General features: G+C 41.8%; 1 protein-coding gene across 4 annotated transcripts in view; it reads left to right on the forward strand.

The window, feature by feature from the left end:
- The window catches only part of LOC139535666 (membrane-associated guanylate kinase, WW and PDZ domain-containing protein 3-like), a 147,129-nt gene that overhangs the window by 107,526 nt on the left and 16,371 nt on the right, over positions 1-23,232 (forward strand). For all 4 annotated transcript variants that reach the window (XM_071335331.1, XM_071335330.1, XM_071335328.1 and 1 more), the window contains exons 3-7: positions 1,348-1,467; positions 15,290-15,496; positions 17,144-17,312; positions 18,181-18,260; positions 21,928-21,985. In XM_071335331.1, coding sequence (XP_071191432.1) covers positions 1,348-1,467; positions 15,290-15,496; positions 17,144-17,312; positions 18,181-18,260; positions 21,928-21,985 — 634 coding nt within the window. The remainder of the gene's footprint in view (positions 1-1,347; positions 1,468-15,289; positions 15,497-17,143; positions 17,313-18,180; positions 18,261-21,927; positions 21,986-23,232) is intronic.

A 23,232-nucleotide genomic window follows, 5' to 3' on the forward strand; every position in this document is an offset into this window, starting at 1 on the left:
TTCTTTAATAAGAAAAATTGACAATCCTACACACTTATACATTTTTTAGCTATAACCCATTTTCTAGCATTAAAGAAAGCTAATGCTTGCAGTCAGGCATTACTGAGACATCAGAAGTTCAGAGTGTCTCATCTTCAAAGTAAGTGCTATGGCCACAAAAAGACTGATGCTCCTCGTTTTTGCAATGCTTTCTTCCCTCTGCATTATTTGACAGCGAATCCCAGTGGAATTTTGAAGTGCCAACATGAAACAATGCAAAAAAATGCCATGTTATTTTTCTATCCCTCTTTTTCTGAGTGAAACCGCCTCTGATGTCCCTGCTGTGGTGTGTGTCTTTGTCTGTGGCTGTGGCATCCATGCAAGCCAGGTCTTTAAAAAGTAGGACCGCAGTATTTGAAAGGGAGAGATTATGAAAGACTTGTTGGGGCACCAATTGGGGTCCAAGGTAGACAAATGTTCATGCATTCTCATTGTCGCTCTCACACATACATACAAACACACACACAGAGGCATGCACACACAGACACATGTGCACAAACACACATGCACAAACACACATGCACACACACACACGCACACACAAACAAACACAAACACACACACACACACACACACATTGCCAAGAGTTCCACTGCTGAGGGAAAAGTGATTGCTTCCGATGAACGTGACCATGTGAATGACTATGCATAATGGCAGGAAATTACTGTTCTCTGTGATAAAGCATTTATACATCTTCCTATTTCTCTTGTCTGCTAAATGAACTGCATTTCATTTTCATCAGGGACATTTATTATCTGGGGAATTTGTTTGAAAATTCTGCTCCCACAGCTCATTTGAAAGTAACCGTAAATTAACTATTGACTGTGAGGATAATTTTTTTCAGTGTGCTAAAATACTTTCTGCTTTCAAGTAGATACTTAGCACCCTCAAAGCAAAGCATAGGTCGTTCTCGTTGTCTTTCCCTCAACAGGTTGACAATGGAATCATTACAGTAGCGGTAATACTGATGTGACTTCTGGATGATGCTGCAGGCAAGATAGAGGCTTGGCAGGTAGCGGTGCCCTCAGTAATTGGGCCATGGGGGACATTTTCTGGGACCAAAGCTGTCATGGGGAGACAGAAACAGACATCCTGTTAATGAGAGAATGCTGTGAACTCCCTGATGCTCATATCACACAAGCACCATGTCCTTTTCTTTTGGTTACCTCATCTGTGATACCAGTGGCCCTCACTCCATGTTTCCTAAATCAAATCAAATGTTCTACCATTTGTATCAGTGTTCATGGGTTAGGTTGTCGTTGCATTCTCATATGCTCATAGGTGTGTGTTTGTTTGTGTGATTGACAGGCACCACACGGCTGCCAAGAGAAGGGGAGGTGCCGGGGGTGGACTACAACTTCATCAGCGTGGGAGACTTCCGTATCCTGGAGGAGAGTGGCCTTCTGCTGGAGAGTGGAACCTATGATGGTGAGTATTTCACTAAGGAAGCGTTCAATAATGAATTGATTAATAAGCTTAGTAGTCAATTGCATTGACCAAGGCTAAATTGATTGGTCAGAGAAACATGATTAAGAGGCTTGTTAGAACTGAAACCTTTGATCACAAGGATACTCAAGAGCCCGTGTGCTGCTCTATCCATTAAGAGCTATTTTAATCTGTAGAGCAGCAATGTGCTGGCCCACCTGATAACCTCTCAGAAGATCTTTCAAACTGCTGAACCCACTACTGCAGAGGAGGAGCTATTTACTCGTGATGATGGCCCTCTCTACCTATTTTATTTATTTAACAAGGCAAGTCAGTTAAGAACAAATTCTTATTTACAATGACAGCCAAGGACCAGTGGATTAACTGCCTTTTTTCAGTGGGCATTCGACAGATTTTTACCTTGTCAGCTCAGGGATTCAATCTAGCAACCTTTCAGTTACTGGCCCAACGCTCTAACCACTAGGCTGCCTGCCACCCCTATGAGGGGAGGCTGTGTTCATGGCATGCTTCCAAAAACTACTGGCAGCTACTGGATATCTTTAAGTGGGTTTCCATCATTGGGGTATCCTCTCAGACAGAAGAGGAGTCCTCTTCTTTACGAGGGAAAATCTGCTTCATTTTTGCCTCAGCGGTGACACACTGAACTTGGCTCATGTGTGAACTCCTGTACTGTAAGTAACCATAGCAAATGTTGTTATAGCCGGGGATGATAGTTCATATTGTCACTGAGAGGAGAATACAAATATGTTTTATTTGTAGGGTTGTTGACACAAGGAAGGCTGTTTCTGGGTTTTCCTGATACTCTATGTAGTCCATTACAGTTGAACGAGTTCTTATCAGTTGTTTTATGGCACATTAAGTACTTACCCAGTATTATGGGGTTGAATAGTCTCAGAGTATTTATGTCGAGAAGGGATTGGAGCCGGGGATTTTTTTCACATTGTTTGATGATTATGGCAATAACATGATAATCTCCTCTCTTTAAGCTCAGTCTTTCATACACCAAATCCCAGCTGTCTACTGTGGAATCAGAATGGAATGGACTCAGTCTTTGAATGTTAGAGGCGCACCTCTGGTCTAGTGGTTGGCCCACATCACTTATCCTTCTCTGCAGTGTCTCTCCTATTGCCTCCCGTTTATATTCCCTGTGATGGAGAGTTTAAAGATGAAGTCAAATCCTCATCTGGAGTAAGAGTCTTACCAAGCAGCAGCACCGTTTCTATGAAAGGGTTTGGCACTGGCAGGTCCTGGCTGTTGACACTCTTCTGAGCCCTCTGATGTGATGCTCCCTGAGGTTCCCCTTCCTGTCAGTCAACTCACAGCTGACAGACGCAGGTCAACACTGACACCTCCTCACACACACTTTGAGCAAATCGCAGCCCTGTTGGCATGGGGGAAATACAGAATTGAGATCACATATGGTAAGAAAGGAGCTGCAGGTTTCAGGAGCTGCCAAATCAAGCGACAGCCACCCGCGACTGAGCTTCCCTTCATCTCTCAGCTGCAGCCAGACCTGTGGGTTTTTCTGCACCTTTACAGGCAGCCAGATAACACACGACACAGAATGGCGTTTAGCTGGGCTGTAGTAAAGCACACATTCTGAATGATTTGATTAGTCTAGAGAGAGAGAAGAGGGCCAGGGATAGATTTACAGGACTACAGCCAAGCTCCCAGAGTCAGCTTTTCAACGGCAAGCTCTCAAATCTGTACACTAGCAGTGTTTGGCTGGGTGCATATATGTGTATTGACTATCCAAGGCTCTAGGCTGCACTTCGCTGTCCATTGAAGACGCTGATAATGGTAGGTCCTCGACAGAAACATGTTTGGCTGCTGGGCATTTCCATCTAAATTTCCACCCATGAGCACCAACATGTGAAGTTCATAGGAGCATATCAAATTAGGTGTCAAATGTACATTGTTGTCATTAAACAGACACTTTTATCCAGAGCAACTTTCAATAAGTAGTAAGTGCATACATTTTTGTACTGGTCCCCAGTGGGAATTGAACCCACAACCCTGGCATTGCAAGCACTATGCTCCACCAACTGAGCCACACAGGAAAGCTAAGAGTCTATGTTTTAAGGCATAGATTCATATTTTTTTTTAAATGTTCCATCTTAAAAATTAGGCATAAGTAAAGACTTTGATTTCTGGATAAACAGATGCAAAAGGTGCCTTAGAAAACATCTACCATAAAAAGTCTTAAAAGGTATCAGAAATACGTCCAAACACAATAATGTTGATGGCAAGACAACTGGCAATGAATATCAACACTTATATTTAGTTTTAGAGAAATTGTTTACCTACTCTAAGTTTAAGAAATATTGCCTTGTGCGTTGTAATTCCGTTAACAAAGACCCACATATCCTCATGAGGAGGGAGGATGATGAAATCTTACAGAAGTAACAGACCTACCAATTGGTTATAGTGATTTTACTGATATCAATTTTGTTTAGGAATTATTAAGTGATTCAAACTCGCAATTATGTTACCAAATTGATAACGGAATTACTGCAAATGAATTGGCTACAATGGGAAATTATAGTAGCCACAAACCACAGTTGGGTCGCCTGCTACTGTCCTGCCTCCCACTGTCATACTGTTATGTTCAGCTGGTTACTGTTTTCTTCCTCTTTCTGTTATCTGGTGGTCAAACCAAGAGTGTTAGAACAGTCTGAGTCTGGACAACCTCTCCCTCTCTCTCACTCTGCCTCTCGTTCTCACTCTCCAGTTAATGTCACCTCTCCCAGATTTTACTAACACCCACCCATTACCACCCCTCTCTTTCTATTTACCATAACCAGCATCCTCCCCCACTGAGCATCGACCGACACCAGACGTCCATGGCCGTTAAAAAGTAGTTGAAATTTGGTCAGTCCACCCTGGCCTTAGTGTTAACGTCCACAGACAGACCAGACTGGACCAAATCTGAACCTATCATAGACATATGTTTCACAAGTTTGGATAGCACCTTACTGTACAGTGAGTAGAGCACATTAGAGTACAGTACAATACCCTACTGTAGTGACCTGTACTCTACTGTACTTAACTCCACTGTACTGAACTGTATACTAACCTACTCTACGCTGCTGTGCTGTAGTGTACTGCCCTGTACCGCTTTGGTTACTGTTGCTCAATAACCAAAATAGATGTTTTCTAACTCAAGGTGCCTTGTCATAGCTGACACCCCATTCTTTCTGCAGACATCTTTCAATCTTAATTGGGAACTGCCCTAATGGCACAGAGCTGTGGTCTACCTGCACTATGAGTAAACTCAGTACAGCTGTGGAAGTCATTTGATAGTGGAATGGGATTTTTTATATTTATATGTGCTTGAACTGTATCCTATTTTGCCATAAAGAGTATACTGAGTGAGTGTGTGAAAAATGAACAAGACCCAGTTCTGCTGGAATAGCCTGCTGTATTCGAGCCCTCTAGTTTATTTTATGTCCTAATTTTTTGTGCCCATACATTTGACTAGCCCAACTGACTTTTAGAGTATGTTGTAACCATATTACTCTTCAATGTGATCCTTAGCTAATCTTAATGGTGTTTCGAATAGCCCATTAGCCATTAGCTGCTATAGCTTGCATCCCTGCTCTCTGGCTGATTTGTACTGCTGTGTGCCAGACAGCACTATTATCCTCTCTCTCTTCCCTTACTTCCTGTCATCCCTGGCTCTGTTAACCCCCCACCTCCACACAGACCACACAGGCCCACCCAGTGTAGCGCCAGACCTACCCTGCCCAGTGAGCTGAGGCCTCTCCCCTCTCCCAGGCGGTGCTGCCGGGATGCAGTTCGTGCCAGGGTGACCCACAGGGTCCCAGGTTTCATGACACAGCCATCTGTGCCAGGCTTGAGAGGGAGTCTGTCTGGGCTCAGCCCTCACTCCGGCTCTGCTCTTCTGTGTGGTTCAGGTCTGGTCAGGCGGCATAGCACAAGGACAGCTGCCCAGAAATTAACAACGCACATAGTTTGGCGCTGCTGACATCACTGTTACTAGGAAATGGGAAAGTCTGTCTAATTCAAATTATTCTCAAATGTATTTTGGGCAGGGAATCCCACTATGTTCATGATTCTGATTTCTATGAGAACATATGGGCCTAGAGCAGCGGGACGATTATTTCTTGAGTGGATGGTCAGGGGGCCGGAGCATAATTGCAAGTAATTTGTAGATTGCAAATTGACCGCAAGAAGCCCAAACAGATATAATACTAAACATAATCATTTTATATTTGCTTACTTTTGTATACGATCGCATACACTGAGTGCACAAAATATTAAGAACACCTTCCTAATATTGAGTTGCTCCACCCCCTTTTGCCCTCAGAAGAGCCTCAATTCATCGGGGCATGGACTCTACAAGGTGTCGAAAGCATTCCACAGGGATGCTGGCCCATGTTGACTTCAATGCCTCCCACCGTTGTGTCAAGTTGGCTGTATGTCCTTTGGGTACACATGTGAAACTGTTGAGCGTGAAAAACTCAGCAGTGTTGCAGTTCTTGACACAAACCGGTGCGCCTGGCACCTACTACCATACCCCATTCATAGGCACTTAAATTGTTTGTCTTGCCCATTCACCATCTGAATGGCACACATACACAATCCATGTCTCAATTGTCTTCTTTAAGCTGTGTCCTCCCCTTCATCTACACTGATTGAAGTGTATTTAAGAAGTGACATCAATAAGGGATCATAGCTTTCACCTGGATTCACCTGGTCAGTCTATGTGATGGAAAGAGGAGGTGTTCTTAATGTTTTGTACACTCTGTGTATCTCTCTATTATGCTTGTGAATACTTTGGAACAAATCTCCAAAATTAAAATCACTTGGAGCTGATTTGTTGGTGTTTTTACAGTCTTTTATGTCCAACAATAAAAATGTAAAAATAAAAACATATTATAATTGTTTAACTCAGAAAACTTGGCTGGCCGCCAGTTGGGAAACCCTGGCCTAGAGAATTTAGTGGGTTGAGTACATTAAATCAGTGGACTGATGCCCAGCATGTACTGTGGCTGTTTCAGACTCCTGTGCTTTGCCTTGGTGCATTTAGCAAGGCGTACATCAGTGTAAAATACTGTATACATTTAAGTCTGTCCATGTCTATTAGTGTATATTTGTATTTTAAGAACAGATTTCTACCCCAGGCAAACCCTCCCCTAACCCGGACGACGCTGGGCCAATTGTGCACCGCCCTATGGGACACCCGATCATGGCCTGTTGTGATACAGCCCAGAATTGAACCAGGGTCTGTAGTGATGCCTAGCACTGAGATGCAGTGCCTTAGACCGCTGCGCCACTCAGAAGATGAAGCTCATCAACATGACATTTGCAATGTTTATGTCAAACAAGCCACCCCCTCTCCTTGTCAGCTTATAAAACAGTTTAATATGACAAATAATAGCAGAAATCTCCTCTGACTTGTCACTTTCGCACACCCTCACTTGTCTGACACACATTTACCAGGGGCCCAGAGATATGTTTGTAATTAATACGTATGCTATAGCGTCTGGCTGATGAATGTCAGGGTGGCAGGAGACAGATGACGATTAGCTAGGTGGCCCCCAATCTCTCCCTGCTATCGCTGTGCCACCAGGGTTAATGAAGCCATCTCTGACAAACTGCTGTGAGGGAGATGAGCACAGCTGCATTAATACAATACAATTTAGGATTACTATCGTAACCCCGGTTCCCTGATAATAGGAGTGAGATGTGTCACATTGGGATTCACTCAGAATCACTAATCAGGGGAAGAACCAATCACACATGTCTGTCGAGACAGACAGGTTCAGTGGCGAATGAGCCCCTCCCACTATTGCCTGTTTCTGTTTATTTGTTTTTTATTCGAGAATGTGGAACAATGTGTCTGTTTGATACTTTTCATTTACTCATGCATAGCTGTTCTTTATATGGACTAAAATAAATGTGTTCATATAGACAGAATATTATGTATAGGCTATAGCATACTGAATTTTTATCAGTTCTGAAAGAAGGAAGGGGCTCCCGAGTGGCGCAGCGGTCTAAGGCACTGCATTTCAGTGCTAGAGAGATGACACTACAGACCCTGGTTCAATTCCAGGCTGCATCACAACCTGTCGTGATTGGGAGCCCCATAGGGCGGTACAAAATTGTCCCAGCATCGCCAGGGTAGGCTGTCATTGTAAATAAGAATTTGTTCTAAACTGACCAAGTGGAAAAAGGCCAAAATGTGGATGTTTCAATTAAGAAAGACTATCACATGACTATGGAAATGTGATTTTAGAGACACAAAGTAACAATAGGTTATGATTAAAGGGTTAGGCTGTAGTGGGCTCTCATCATCATCATGTCTTGATAATATGAATGAGAATGTAGTCAGTAAATCAGCATTTGTCCATCTCTCCCATTGTTCCCATTTTCAATAAAAATAATTATAATTAAATCAAGTCACAATTATCAGCTTTGGTATTAACATTAGTGAGCAGGCTTTCTGAGTGAGGAGAGACACATGGTTAGGCCTACCAACGGAAAAAGTCTGAAAAACTTAAATTATTTTGAAATTCGGACCATAGAAAACCAATGTTTATATAAAATGTCTGCCTTTTGCCCTACATTTTATCAAGTTTAATACTTTAATTTAATATAGGACAACATCACAAAATCTATTTATTCTATGTTGTTTCATTTAGTCTCATTATGATACTGTACATTTTGGCTATTTCAAAATAACAGAATACCATATTTTTTGTTGACTGTATAGGCTATTATGCTAAAGATCTAGCTGAGATTCAACTTTTAGGCAAGGGCATCTTTTAAAACTATTTTGATACTCACCTCATGTCTTGATAATATGAATGAGAATGTAGTCAGTAAATCAGCATTTGTCCATCTCTCCCATTGTTCCCATTTTCAATAAAAAAAATATGCATGAGTGATTCACAAGACTATAACATTGGAATGTTGTAAAGTGCTGTCCTACCCTGGCTGGCGAGGACACTCAGGTGAAGCCATTGAATAAAACGAATTACAAGGAAATAAAGTTTTTTAGCTTTTGAACCAGTTTTTTAATGCTACAGTATAGGCCTTCATTTTTAGCCTGTATAGTTTCAACTATACTTTCCATAAAGTATGAGACATCAAAATGTTTTAGAAAACCTTATGTGCTGTGTGTATCATAACAGCTGTTCACTTTACTGTTATTCTGAAAATTATTTTCTCAATCAGCTGATGATTGTTGAAACAGGGTTCAAGTTCAATGTCTAATTTCACAGATAAATGCTTATAATATTGACAGGCAATTGACACTGCCATTAATACAAGGAACGATTTCATGTCACACGATTTTGGACTACTAAAATGTTATTAGAATGTATACAAAATACTGTTCTAGTTTTAGGAGGTCATACTTAAATGTAAAATAATAATAGGCAAACAAACTAAGGAATACTATTTTAGTATTCTATTATCTTAAGATTATCACCAAGACAGGCAGACAGTCCAGACAGACAAACAGTACATTGCAAAAGAAGAGTATACGATATTTTAAGAGATTGAAGAGAATTAATGCAAATGTATGCTGCTAATGAACAATAACTAGGCCCAATTCATTACCATTGAAACTATCCTCTTTGAACTGCCAGATCTGAATAAATGGATTGGATGGATGGCTTCGATAGTCCAGCAATCGTATTGCAAGTCATGCATATGCTAATAATACAAATATTCTGCTTAAAACGATCTTTCACTGCTACCCTCAGAATTCATTATTGTTAGAGGAGGTCAGAAGAGGAACCCAAATGGATCCTCTCTGTGCATGGAAAACATATCCCGGTGCATGAAGGCTACACCGACGGGAAAGACAGTCTGCAAATAAGTCCTTCTGGAAGTGGACTGGATATGATGTTTCCAATGCAGAGGTCACATAACCCTCACTGATAGGGTAATCACAAATTTATCTGGAGAACACAACCATATCCCGGACAATGCTCAGATTTGGATCCGAAAGGTGACGATGAATGGCCTGAAGGTGAAAAGCCTGGAGACCCAGGATGAAACCGACGAAGTTGTGGACCGTGGTAACACGGCTTGCCTGCGTCTATTTGAGAAGAAAATCCATTCTTTCAAACGATTTTGTTTTTAGAAACTAGATATAGGCCTTGATATAGTATAGACTGTTTTTAGCCTTCAGCCTTTATATAATCATATGAACTAATTTCTAAACAATATTCTGCCCATATGAACACATTCATTTTAGGCAATAACTGAACCAATTTCTGTAGACTATATACAGTTGAAGTCGGAAGTTTACATACACCTTAGCCAAATACATTTAAACTCAGTTTTTCACAATTCCTGACATGTAATCAAAGTAAAAATTCCCTGTCTTATGTTAGTTAGGAGCACCACTTTATTTTAAGAATGTGAAATGTCAGAATAACGTAACTTTGGAAGTAACTTTCCGTAACTTTGGAAGTATGCTTGGGGTTATTGTCCATTTGGAAGACCCATTTGCGACCAAGCTTTAACTTCCTGACTGATGTCTTGAGATGTTGCTTCAATATATCCACATAATTTTCTTTCCTCATGATGCCATCTATTTTGTGCAGTGCAGCAGTCCCTCCTGCAGCATAGCACCCCCACACCATGATGCTGCCACCCCCGTGCTTCACGGTTAGGATGGTGTTCTTCGGCTTTCAAGCCTCCTCCTTTTTCCTTCAAACATAATGATGGTCATTATGGCCAAACTGTTCTATTTTTGTTTTATCAGACCAGAGGACATTTCTCCAAAAAGTACAATCTTTGTCCCCATGTGCAGTTGCAAACCGTAGTCTGTCTTTTTTATGGTGGTGTTGGAGCAGTGGCTTCTTCCTTGCTGAGGAGCCTTTCTGGTTATGTCGATATAGGACTTGTTTTACTGTGGATATTGATACTTTTGTACCTGTTTCCTCCAGCATCTTCAAAGGTCCTTTGCTGTTGTTCTGGGATTGATTTGCACTTTTTGCGCCAAAGTACGTTAATCTCTAAGAGACAGAATGCGTCTCCTTCCTGAGCGGTATGACGGCTGCGTGGTCCCATGGTGTTTATACTTGCGTACTATTGTTTGTACAGATGAACGTGGTACCTTCAGGCGTTTGGAAATTACTCCCAAGGATGAACCAGACTTCCTTGCCTGATTTCTTTTCATTTTTCCCATGATGTCAATTAAAGAGGCACTGAGTTTGAAGGTAGGCCTTGAAATACATCCACAGGTACACCTCCAATTGACTCAAATGATGTCAATTAGCCTATCAGAAGCTTCTAAAGCCATGACATCATTTTCTGGAATTTTCCAAGCTGTTTAAAGGCACAGTCAAGTTTGTGTATGTAAACTTCTGACCCACTGGAATTGTGATACAGTGAATTATAAGTGAAATAATGTGTCTGTAAACAATTGTTGGAAAATTGACTTTTATCATGCACAAAGTAGATGTCCTAACCGACTTGCCAAAACTATAATATTGTTTGTTAACAATACATTTGTGGAGTGGTTGAAAAACAAGTTTTAATGACTCCAACCTAAGTGTATGTAAACTTCCGACTTCAACTGTAGGTTTTTATATAGATTACCAGTCAAACGTTTGGACACACCTACTCATTCAAGTGTATTTCTTTATTTGTACTATTTTCTACATTGTAGAATAATAGTGAAAACATCAAAACAATGAAATAACATATAGAATCATGTAGTAACCAAAAAAGTGTTAAACAAATCAAAATATATTTCATATTTGAGATTCTTCAAAGTAGCCACCCGTTGCCTTGATGACAGCTTTGCACACTCTTGGCATTCTCTGAGCACTTGTTGGCTGCTTTTCCTTCACTCTGTGGTCTAACAAATCCCAAACCATCTCAATTGGGTTAAGGTCGGGTGATTGTAGAGGCCAGGTCATCTGACGCAGCACTCCATCTTTCTGCTTCTTGGTCAAGTAGCCCTTACACAGCCTGGAGGTGTGTTTTGGTTCATTGTCCTGTTGAAAAACAAATGATAGTCCCACTTTGCACAAACAAGATGGGATGGCATATCGCTGCAGAATGCTGTGCTAGCCATGCTTGTTAAGTGTGCCTTGAATTCTAAATAAATCACTGACAGTGTCACCAGAAAAGCATCCCCACACCATCACACCTCCTCCTCCATGCTTCACGGTGGAAACCACACATGTGGAGATCATCCGTTCACCTACTCTGCGTCTCACAAAGACACGGCGGTTGGAAGCAAAAAATCTCAAATTTGGACTCACTAGACCAAAGGACAGATTTCCACCGGTCTAATGTTCATTGCTTGTGTTTCTTGGCCCAAGCAAGTCTCTCTTCTTATTGGTGTCCTTTAGTAGTGGTTTCTTTGCAGCAATTCGACCATAAAGGCCTGATTCACGCAGTCTCCTCTGAACAGTTGATGTTGAGATGTGTCTGTTACTTGAAGTCTGTGAAGCGTTTATTTGGGCTGCAATCTGAGGTGCAGTTAACTCTAATGAACTTATCAGCAGCAGAGGTTACTCTGGGTCTTCCTTTCCTTTGGTGGTCCTCATGAGAGCCAGTTTCATTATAGAGCTTGATGGTTTTTGCAACTGCACTTGAAGAAACTTTCAAAGTTCTTGAACTTTTCCGCATTGATTGACCTTCATGTCTTAAAGTAATGATGGACTTTGATTTCTCTTTACTTATTTGAGCTGTTCTTGCCATAATATGGACTTGGTCTTTTACCAAGTAGGGCTATCTTCTGTATACCACCCCTACCTTGTCACAACACAACTGATTGGCTCAAACTCATTAAGAAGGAAATAAATTCCACAAATTAACTTTTAACAAGGCACATCTGTTAATTGAAATGCATTCCAGGTGACTACCTCATGAAGCTGGTTGAGAGGATGCCAAAAGTGTGCAAAGCTGTCATAGAGACAAAGTGTGGATACTTTTTGGTTACTACATGATTCCATATGTGTTATTTCATAGTTTTGATGTAGACTATGTACTACTATGTACTATGTAGAAAATAGTAAAAATAAAGACAAACCCTTGGATGAGTATGTGTGTCCAAACTTTTAACTGGTACTATTTGTTTTATCTTTATCTTTATCTCTACATTGTTGGAAAAGGACCCGTAAGTAAGTTTAGTCTACACCTGTTGTTTACGAAGCATGTGACAAATACATGTTATCTGATAAGATTGCTTGATTATCATCCCTAATGTTTTCGTGAACTTTTCAATACTTTTCTGATGGATTTCAATCACTCCAAAGCATACTTCCTTCAGACTGAAATTTTTCATTACCTGATTTTCCTTATAATGTGCTCTACCTTTTAATGGGAATAAGATAATGGCAGTAATGACAACATAATGACAGTAAGTGTAACGGTTGTTCTCCTCCTCGTTAGAGGAGGAGCAGGGATCGGACCAAAACGCAGCTTTTGTGGAGTACATAATGAATTTATTCAAACAAGACGAACACGAAGCACACTTGAATAAATTACAAAATAACAAAAAACGACGTAGACCGACCTGGACATGAGAACTTACATAACACGAAGAACGCACGAACAGGAACATACTAAACAAACGAAACAGTCCCGTGTGGTACATACACAGACACGGAAGACAATCACCCACAAACAAACAGTGTGAACAGCCTACCTTAATATGGTTCTCAATCAGAGGAAACGTCAAACACCTGCCCCTGATTGAGAACCATATAAGGCTAATTTCCAATGAACCTAAACATAGAAACACATAACATAGACTGCCCACCCAGCTCACGTCCTGACCAACTAAACAAAGCTAAACAAAGGAAAATAAGGTCAGGAACGTGACAGTAAGGTCAGATTCTAAAGATGAATCTAAATATTTTACACATTTGTTTCTGATACCGCCAAGTGTCCTAAAATAGAGAATAAGAGATTCAAATAGCTTGATGGTCCATGTTAATAAAATCTTAAATGTATATATCTGTTTCATATCATGTATGAATAAATGTGACTTTGTGACTCCCCACCCCCGTTCTCCGATGGGTATTGCGGCTCGTCCAGTGATTTTTCGTCCAGTGTCTCCCTCAAAAATATTAGTGACTACCACGGCCTTATAAAGAGAAAAAAAGCTGTCTTTTGAGCATGTCTTCTATAACAGACCTATTTGTAATGTTTAAATTTTAATAGGTGGAGATCAAAGGTTTGTAAGATGAGAACAAGCACAGTTCAAATGAAAAGAAGATCAAGTTTATAGAGAGTAATACATTTGCTAAAAATCCATATTTCCCAGTGGCATCTTTCCCCGGTTCTTTAATTAAGCTGCTTATGAATTATGAATAGACTCTGTCTAATCATACAGTAAATGTTTGACCTTAAAATAAAAAATTGCCAAAACACAATTCCATAACGCTCCCATGAACAGATTCCGATCTGGGAACTGCTTACAAATAAACATAAACATTTTGGGCATCTCGAATCAGTATCGAATCAGTATGTACATAATTCATTATCGTAATGAAGGTTGAATAATTATGTTTTCTGTGCATAAATGTAGTTAGCCAGAGTGTTCAACCGCTAGTCAGAGATTGATCACCCCATGAGCTAAATTAGCCAATGATTTAACAAAGTTAAGCTCCTATACGATACTGTTATCTTCACTGACTATTTATAGGCAGTATCACAAGGTTTTTATTCATCAGGAGAAAAACACTTTTCAGAGATCGTTAATTGCTTTTCAATGATCAGTGTAATTGGTTGCTTGCAAATCCCTAGTGGAGAAATGTAATGTTCCATGATTCATGACATGACTGTAGTGCTGTGGTTCCTCGGGGGGGGGGGGGGGGCATGGCACACAGCCAGGACGAAAGGTTCTCCCGTTAAACAGATCACACTGTGCACGGCACGCTCATGTACAATGGAGGAGTCTATAGTGGTCACATGTAGTTTACGATGGGTCAATCAGTAAGGCTCGTCTGAATGGCTAGCTCGCGTTAACTTCATACAGTAAGCATAATATAATTCACATCGTTTCCTATTCTACAGGCATAGTGGGAATGTATGTGATAGTGTTTACAAACGTATCATCATTAGCATATCGTTCTGTCTCTCCTTCTCTTTTCTATTAGCCACGTGCGGAATGTCATTCACCTACTTACCTTATAGCCTATGAGCACAGCCCAATAATACACATTTCTCACGCTTGCTGTTTAACCTATTATCACATTTCTCTCCCTCAACTAATGGACTTTAAAACTTACCCATGTTCTCTTACATGCTGTGTTACAGCAAAATGTACTGACATCCCTTCACCTCCCCACCACCACCAGCTAAGCCCCGTCATTGGGCTTATCTACCTGCCATCAAAGCATCTGGCTCCGAGGATCTTACTTCGGAGATGAGGCCACTCCCTAAACAATTTTAATAAACTTTCATATTGCATTTTGCCGCTGTTGTTCATTCAGTTAAGCCTTAAACACGATTGAAATGTAGGGCCGTGATTACAAGATTGTGGTCCCATTACTTTACCAGTTTTTGTTCAGATGGCCTCAATGCACAATAACTGCCAATGTCTTACCAGGGTTGCATAGTAGCTACAGGGATGGTTGAGAAAAGGGAACTTGTCAGACACTCATCTCTCTATCTGACCCCCTCTCTCTCCATCCATCCCTCCCTCCCTCTCTCTCTCTCTCTCTCTCTCTCTCTCTCTCTCTCTCTCTCTCTCTCTCTCTCTCTCTCTCTCTCTCTCTCTCTCTCTCTCTCTCTCTCTCTCTCTCTCTCTCTCTCTATTTTCTCTCCCTCTCTCCCCTCCCTCCCCCTCTATCTCCAGGTAACTACTATGGGACCCCCAAGCCCCCAGCAGAGCCCACCCTGGTGCAGCCTGACCTGGTGGATCAGGTGCTGTTTGATGAGGACTATGACAACGAGGTCCAGCGTAAACGCACCACCTCCGTCAGCAAAATGGACAGGAAGGACAGTGTGGTCCCTGAGGAGGAGGACGATGATGAGAGGCCACCTCTGGCCAATGGCCTCCCAGGTCAGTACATCTCACACTCAAACCCCCTCTCCTTCCCTTTCTCTCTTTGCTCAGGATAGTCCCCTTTTGTACATCTCTTAGTCCTAATTCAAATATCTTTCTACTTTTAGATGTACATTATTATGACTATAGACTATATCATATTTCTACTCTATAACATAATTCTGCTCTATACTGTACATATTGACCTATGATCTAGGAGCTGTGCTCACCTTCCCCATTATTCCTAGTTTGTGCTATCTGTCTGTCTGTGTTATCCAACCATGCTCTGTCTATATAGCCAGACACTTCCCACACCAAGGCCATGCCTAAAAAGCACATCCAGTATCAGTAATACCTTCTACTGTAGTGCAGGTCACCTTGGAAGGCAGCAGTCTTCTTACCCTAAGACAAGAGACTCCATGTGTGTGATCAATCAGGACTCCTCTCTCAAAGGATCTGGGCTGTCTTTGATGTGCCCAAGGATAGCCTGATTCCAACAGAAATGGGTTACAAGTCTTTTTATGTAAAATACATCACATTTCTGCTGTACTGCAGTCATGTTGGGGTTGTTCTGAACTTTTAATTCCAAACCAACCATATATGGAAACAATTATGAACAGGTCAGAAGGTTTATGGAAAAAGTGAGTGCAATGCCCAAAACTCCTGACTGAACTTCCCTGGTCTCTGTGTTGAAGACAAACCCTGATCCCTGCCTGACTTCCTGTATGTGTCTAGTGCAGTCAGTGTGGTGTGGGCTCTCAGGCTCTCACCCCTCTGTGAACTGTCTCTGATGACCTCAGCTCTCCTCAAGGCGCTGCCCCAAGGCTGGCTATGGTGCATGGTGTTTACATGAGGCCAGTCAGAACATCCGCAGATCCTGTGTGTGTGTGTGTGTGCGCGTTTGTGTGTGTGCGCATGTACATGCGTGGATGAAGTCAGATTAGCATAACCGGTTGAGGTCAGACTCATTTGCCAGTTCCTCCCCATCCTTCAAGCTAACAAGTAAATAAACAATCTGTTGGAAATACCAGCAAGTCCCATGGATGTAGTAGTGTGTTAACTATTTACTCAAATACAGAAGCACCTGCACAAACTTGCCATGCTCATGGGCTGCCTGTATTAGCTCTGTGGTATACACTGGAAGAAGCTGTTTGGTGTTGAGCCTCATTGTATCATATGCTTGTGCAGAGGTTAGCATTATACAAAAACAGTCCCTCAATTAGAAGACCCTTGGGTATAGGTTTCATTTGGCAGCTTTTTGTACCCTGGAGAGCCTTTGTTGTGTCTATGCTCATGTTGATTGTGATGCTTTTATTGCAGTTCTCATTAAATTAATAAATAAAAAGTATAGAAATAACTATAAAGACAGTATTATTGTACCAAATAGCCTCAAGCTAAAATGGCCTTTTTACTGTGAATCCTCAGTTACTACAGTATATCATTGAAACCCAGGGGGTGTACACACATATGCATAAACACGCTTACACGTACATGCAAATGCAAAACAGTGCCTTGGTGAACAGAACACACAATCTCTTGCATGCAAATCCTTTACCGACATCAAACCCTCCTTCCTCCCACTGCAGCTGGGAGAACAGGATGAGGCTTGAGGTGTCCATGCAGGACTAACCTTCTGCTGTTTCTCTCTCACTCTCTCTCTTTCAGAGCATAAAGAGGGGGCATCATGGAGGAAGGCGGTGCCCAGCTACACCCAGTCCAGCAGTGCAATGGACTTCCGTACGTGGAGCTCTCTGCCCCGCGACGACAGCCTGGAACCACTGCCTCTCAACTGGGAGATGGCCTACACTGAGACGGGCATGGTCTACTTCATAGAGTGAGTACTGCAACAACACCCGTATATCCACTCAGGGACAGGACAAAGAGACATCCTTGAGTCGACTGAGTCCTGGTTGTTTAAACTCTGCTACACTGTAGATACAGAGAGTTCAAGGCTCCTCCCAAAAAATGCTGAGTTTCTGCTTAATAGAGTTTCATGCTAAATAATTAAATACATGTCAGAAATGTAGATGATGTTTTTTTAATGACATGAGACACTTACTTCTGCTCTGGACTGAATGTTGAATGTTACGTTACAGGTTATGCAGTAAATGGCTATATCTGATCAGCATCATGCAAAGTATCATACAATTGTTGGTTAGATTAGTGAAGCACATAGCACACGTGTTACATAAGCCATGTCGAACAGACTGTGGATTTAAGTTAATTAGTTAAACAAGCCAAGGCCTGGACTGGTGTGGGTCTCTTTAAAATCCACTCATATTGACTCAATGTTTACTCCAAAACTGACAGCCCTAGCCTACATAATTGTTGCAAAAGTGTTTCTAGTCTAAGCTCATTTACTTGGTGGTTTCAAGTTTTCCTGAACAATCAATACTATGTTTTAGGAATGATTCAGTAAATATAGCTCTCCCAGAGGCCCTTGAGTTGTTTGAAAACAGGCTTCCAGCTGATCTTGTCTGAAGTCGCCACATGTCATAATGAATACTGTGTTTCAGTTTTTCCCTCATTTGAATACAAAGCAGGATGAATTAATTGGTCAAGCAGTTATTTGTAACTTGTGTAGCTTTCAAAGAAAGCATACCATGTTGGTGGGTACATGACTGTCTACCTTTCCACTGATGCAAATACCAGTGTCAGTAGCTGGCTCAGGTTTTTTAATGTTTCTCTTATCTGCCCTTCAGTCACAACAGCAAGACCACCACCTGGCTGGACCCCCGCCTGGCCAAGAAAGCCAAGCCCCCAGAGAAGTGTGAGGATGGAGGTAAGGCTTCAGGACCTTAGTGGACCATACAGTACATACGTACATAAAGCTCTTACAGCTACCACTACTACTACTACTACTACTACTACTACTACTACTACTGTACTGCTACTACTACTACCGCTACTTCTACTACTGTACTAGTACACACATGCAGTTTTACGCATGGTTATGCCCCTCAGCCCCTGCCTTACAGCATACTGTGCATTATTTCACACATACGGACAGCTCATCAAATATAAATGACTGCATTTCTATACAGACAAGCCTGTACAGAATAAAAACATGCATCTTGTTTGCAACAAGGCACTAAACTAATCATCTACTAGAAAGTCTATGGCAAGACCTGAAATGGTTGTCTAGCAATGATCAACAACCAATTTGACAGAGCTTGAAGAATTTTGTTGCACAATCCAGGTGTGGAAAGCTTTTAGAGACTTACCCAGAAAGACTATGCATGCAAAGGTGCTTCTAAAAAGTAATGAATCAGAGGTGTGAATACTTACAGTTGAAGTCGGAAGTTTACATACACTTGGGTTGGAGTCATTAAAACTTGTTTTTCAACAACTCCATACATTTCTTGTTAACAAACTATAGTTTTGGCAAGTCGGTTAGGACATCTACTTTGTGCATGACACAAGTCATTTTTCCAACAATTGTTAACAGTCAGATTATTTCACTTATAATTCACTGTATCACAATTCCAGTGGGTCAGAAGTTTACATACACTAAGTTGACTGTGCCTTTAAACAGCTTGGAAAATTCCAGAAAATGATGTCATGGCTTTAGAAGCTTCTGGAGCTTCTGGCTAATTGACATAATTTTAGTCAATTGGAGGGGTATCTGTGGATGTATTTCAAGGCCTACCTTCAAACTCAGTGCCTCTTTGCTTGACATCATGGGAAAATCAAAAGAAATCAGCCAAGACCTCAGAAAAAAATTGTAGACCTCCACAAGTCTGGTTCATCCTTGGGAGTAATTTCCAAACGCCTGAAGGTACCACGTTCATCTGTACAAACAATAGTACGCAAGTATAAACACCATGGGACCACGCAGCTATCTTACCGCTCAGGAAGGAGATGTGTTCTGTCTCCTAGAGATTAACACACTTTGATGCGAAAAGTGCAAATCAATCCCAGAACAACAGCAAAGGACCTTGTGAAGATGCTGGAGGAAACAGGCACAAAAGTATCTATATCCACAATAAAACGAGTCCTATATTGACATAACCTGAAAGGACGCTCAGCAAGGAAGAAGCCACTGCTCCAAAACTGCCTTAAAAAAGACAGACTACGGTTTGCAACTGCACATGGGGACAAATCAAATCACATTTATTTATATAGCCCTTCTCACATCAGCTGATATCTCAAAGTGCTGTACAGAAACCCAGCCTAAAACCCCAAACAGCAAGCAATGCAGGTGTAGAAGCACGGTGGCTAGGAAAAACTCCCTAGAAAGGCCAAAACCTAGGAAGAAACCTAGAGAGGAACCAGGCTATGAGGGGTGGCCAGTCCTCTTCTGGTTGTGCCGGGTGGAGATTATGACAGAACATGGCAAAGATGTTCAAATGTTCATAAATAACCAGCATGGTCAAATAATAATAATCACAGTAGTTGTCGAGGGTGCAGCAAGTCAGCACCTCAGGAGTAAATGTCAGTTGGCTTTTCATAGCCGATCATTAAGAGTATCTCTACCGCTCCTGCGGTCTCTAGAGAGTTGAAAACAGCAGGTCTGGGACAGGTAGCACGTCCGGTGAACAGGTCAGGGTTCCATAGCCGCAGGCAGAACAGTTGAAACTGGAGCAGCAGCACGGCCAGGTGGACTGGGGACAGCAAGGAGTCATCATGCCAGGTAGTCCTGAGGCATGGTCCTAGGGCTCAGGTCCTCCAAGAGAGAGAAAGAAAGAGAGAAAGAGAGAATTAGAGAGAGCATACTTAAATTCACACAGGACACCGGATAAGACAGGAGAAGTACTCCAGATATAACAAACTGACCCTAGCCCCCCGACACATAAACTACTGCAGCATAAATACTGGAGGCTGAGACAGGAGGGGTCAGGAGACACTGTGGCCCCATCCGATGATACCCCCGGACAGGGCAAAACAGGAAGGATATAACCCCACCCACTTTGCCAAAGCACAGCCCCCACACCACTAGAGGGATATCTTCAACCACCAACTTACCATCCTGAGACAAGGCCGAGTATAGCCCACAAAGATCTCTGCCACGGAACAACCCAAGGGGGGGCGCCAACCCAGACAGGAAGATCAGGTCAGTGACTCAACCCACTCAAGTGACGCACCCCTCATAGGGGCGGCAAAGATCGTACTTTTTGGAGAAATGTCCTCTGGTCTGATGAGACAAAAATAGAACCGTTTGGCCATAATGACCATCGTTATGTTTGGAGGAAAAAGGGGGATGCTTGCAAGACGAAGAACACCATCCCAACCGTGAAGCACGGGGGTGGTAGCATCATGTTGTGCGGGTGCTTTGCTGCAGGAGGGACTGGTGTGCGAGCAAGGAGGCCTACTAACCTGACTCAGTTACACCAGCTCTGTCTGGAGGAATGGGCCAAAATTCACCCAACTTATTGTGGGAAGCTTGTGGAAGGCTACCTGAAATGTTTGACCCAAGTTAAACAATTTAAAGGCAATGCTACCAAATACTAATTGAATGTATGTAAACTTCTGACCCACTGGGAATGTGATGAAAGAAATAAAAGCTGAAATAAATCATTCTCTCTGCTATTATTCTGACATTTCACATTCTTAAAATAAAGTGGTGATCCTAACTGACCTAAAACAGGGAATTTTTACTTGGATTAAATGTCAGGAATAGTGAAAATCTGAGTTTAAATGTATTTGGCTAAGGTGTATGTAAACTGTATGTAAATTTGACATTTCTGTATTTCATTTTCAATACATTTGCAAAGAATTCTAAAAACATGTTTTCACTTTGTCATTATGGGGTATTGTGTGTAGATGGGTGAGAAAAAAATATATTCAGGCTGTAACACAAAAACATGTGGAATAGGTCAAGGGGTATGAATACTTTCTGAAAGAACTGTATGTGTATTTCTTCAACATGGAACGAAGGTTGTTTGCGTCACTTGAATGCCAGGAGTACCAGGAGTGCCAACTTGTTTGCCCATCCATTCCCAGGGTGTGTGGCTGTGATGTGGGCTAAGTGTAGGGAGAGAGTGGGGGGTACGAGGGAGACACAGGACCCTGGTCGGTTGTTTCTAATGGATCTTTAAAGGCAGGCAGAATGCTAGTTGGTGTGCTGCCTCTGAAAAGCAACTCCAAAGCTCTCTCTTGCGTGAAGAGTGTTTTTTTGTGGGCTTCATGTGCTCACCAGAGCTTGATGTACAGTACAGCAGCCATTCCAGCCAGGCTGCCTGCGAAAACTGCAAAATGTCAGTGGGGGCTTTTTTCATGCCCATTTTCTCATGCTTAACTTCCCTGGTGGGAAGAAAACAAAGCAAACTTATTATCCGTCTTATACCTGGAAACTCCAGTATCGCCCAACTGTAATGTGTGCATAAGCATTGTGTCTCGTGTCTGCTGGTCTCTTCTCATCACTATGCCCTGTTATCCTGCAGTACTGTACATTTGCATGTTTTGTGTGATAGTAGTTGAACACAATGCATCTCTTCCTGTATCCACAGAGCTTCCGTATGGCTGGGAGGAAATAGAGGACCCACAGTATGGAACATATTATGTAGAGTAAGTCTGTTCACTCTGCCACCACATGAATATCTGATATATTCCCCAGCAATACCATAGATCATAAGCTAACTATAGGTACAGTATACATTCTATATAGATAGCAGGGATACCATGTGTTACTAGACATGTGGTGTACTGCTCGGGAACCATCAATTTGAGAACAATACTATTCCATGATCAAGACTCTTGTATTGGTTTTTCAGTGGGTGGTAAACAGAAGCTCTGTTGGTAACATCACATTCACCCAGGTGAAAACACAGCAATGATTGTGAGTGTGAGTGTCTATGTACAGAAGGTGTTCTGGCTGCCCCAGCAAGACATCTCTGAAACCCAGCCATTATAGCAGCAGTAGGTATAGGAGGAGGGTTGTGAGAGTTATCAAGGAGGGAAGGAGAGGGAAAGGTGGCTGTTGTGATGACAAGGAAATTAAACGCTTGCTTTGTTTTATTACTGGTATTACATAAGGGTCCCTCCTAGGCAGAGGCTGTGTGTGAGAGAGAGGAACCCATACTGTTTGTTTCAAAGGCAAATGGACGGGGCCGTTTTGCCGCCGGTGTTTCAGTTCAAAATGAACTCTGTGTACAACAATGGCTTTGTTATGCCAGAGGGACAGACTGTTTACATTGTTAAAGATAAGAAAAAGTAGTCAGGAGTTCATCTCTAGTTTTATTCAACTAACATGGAATCACTGGTCACTTTAATAATGGAACACTAGTCACTTTATAATGTTTACATACTGTTTAACTCATGTCATATGTATATACTGTATTCCACTCCGACATTGCTCATCCTAATAGTTCTATATTTCTTAATTCCATTCTTTAACTTCTAGATGTGTGTATTGTTGTGAATTGTTAGATACTACTGCACTGTTGGAGCTAGGAACACAAGCATTTCGCTACACCCGCAATAACATCTGCTAAATATGTGTATGTGACCAATACAATGTGATTTGATTGATTTGAACAGTCCAAACATTAGGCATAGACATGAAGAGGACACTAACCCCCTTGCATCTGTATAGACTTGCTATCAACAGCTCACAGAAGAAACACTGGGAAAGCTATGTAAAAATACCTATTGTTAATGGATTGAGAATTAATGTATAGTGCCTTCTATCACCCCAGTACATTCTAAGACATGCTATAACCATTCATAACAGTGCTTTCATTATGAAGCACACACAGGTGGTCTGCAGAATTACACACAGATGGTTCAAGGGATCTTGTCTGTGTCAGTAAATT

Source organism: Salvelinus alpinus, chromosome 12, assembly GCF_045679555.1.
Source record: "Salvelinus alpinus chromosome 12, SLU_Salpinus.1, whole genome shotgun sequence".
Taxonomy (NCBI): Eukaryota; Metazoa; Chordata; class Actinopteri; order Salmoniformes; family Salmonidae; genus Salvelinus; species Salvelinus alpinus.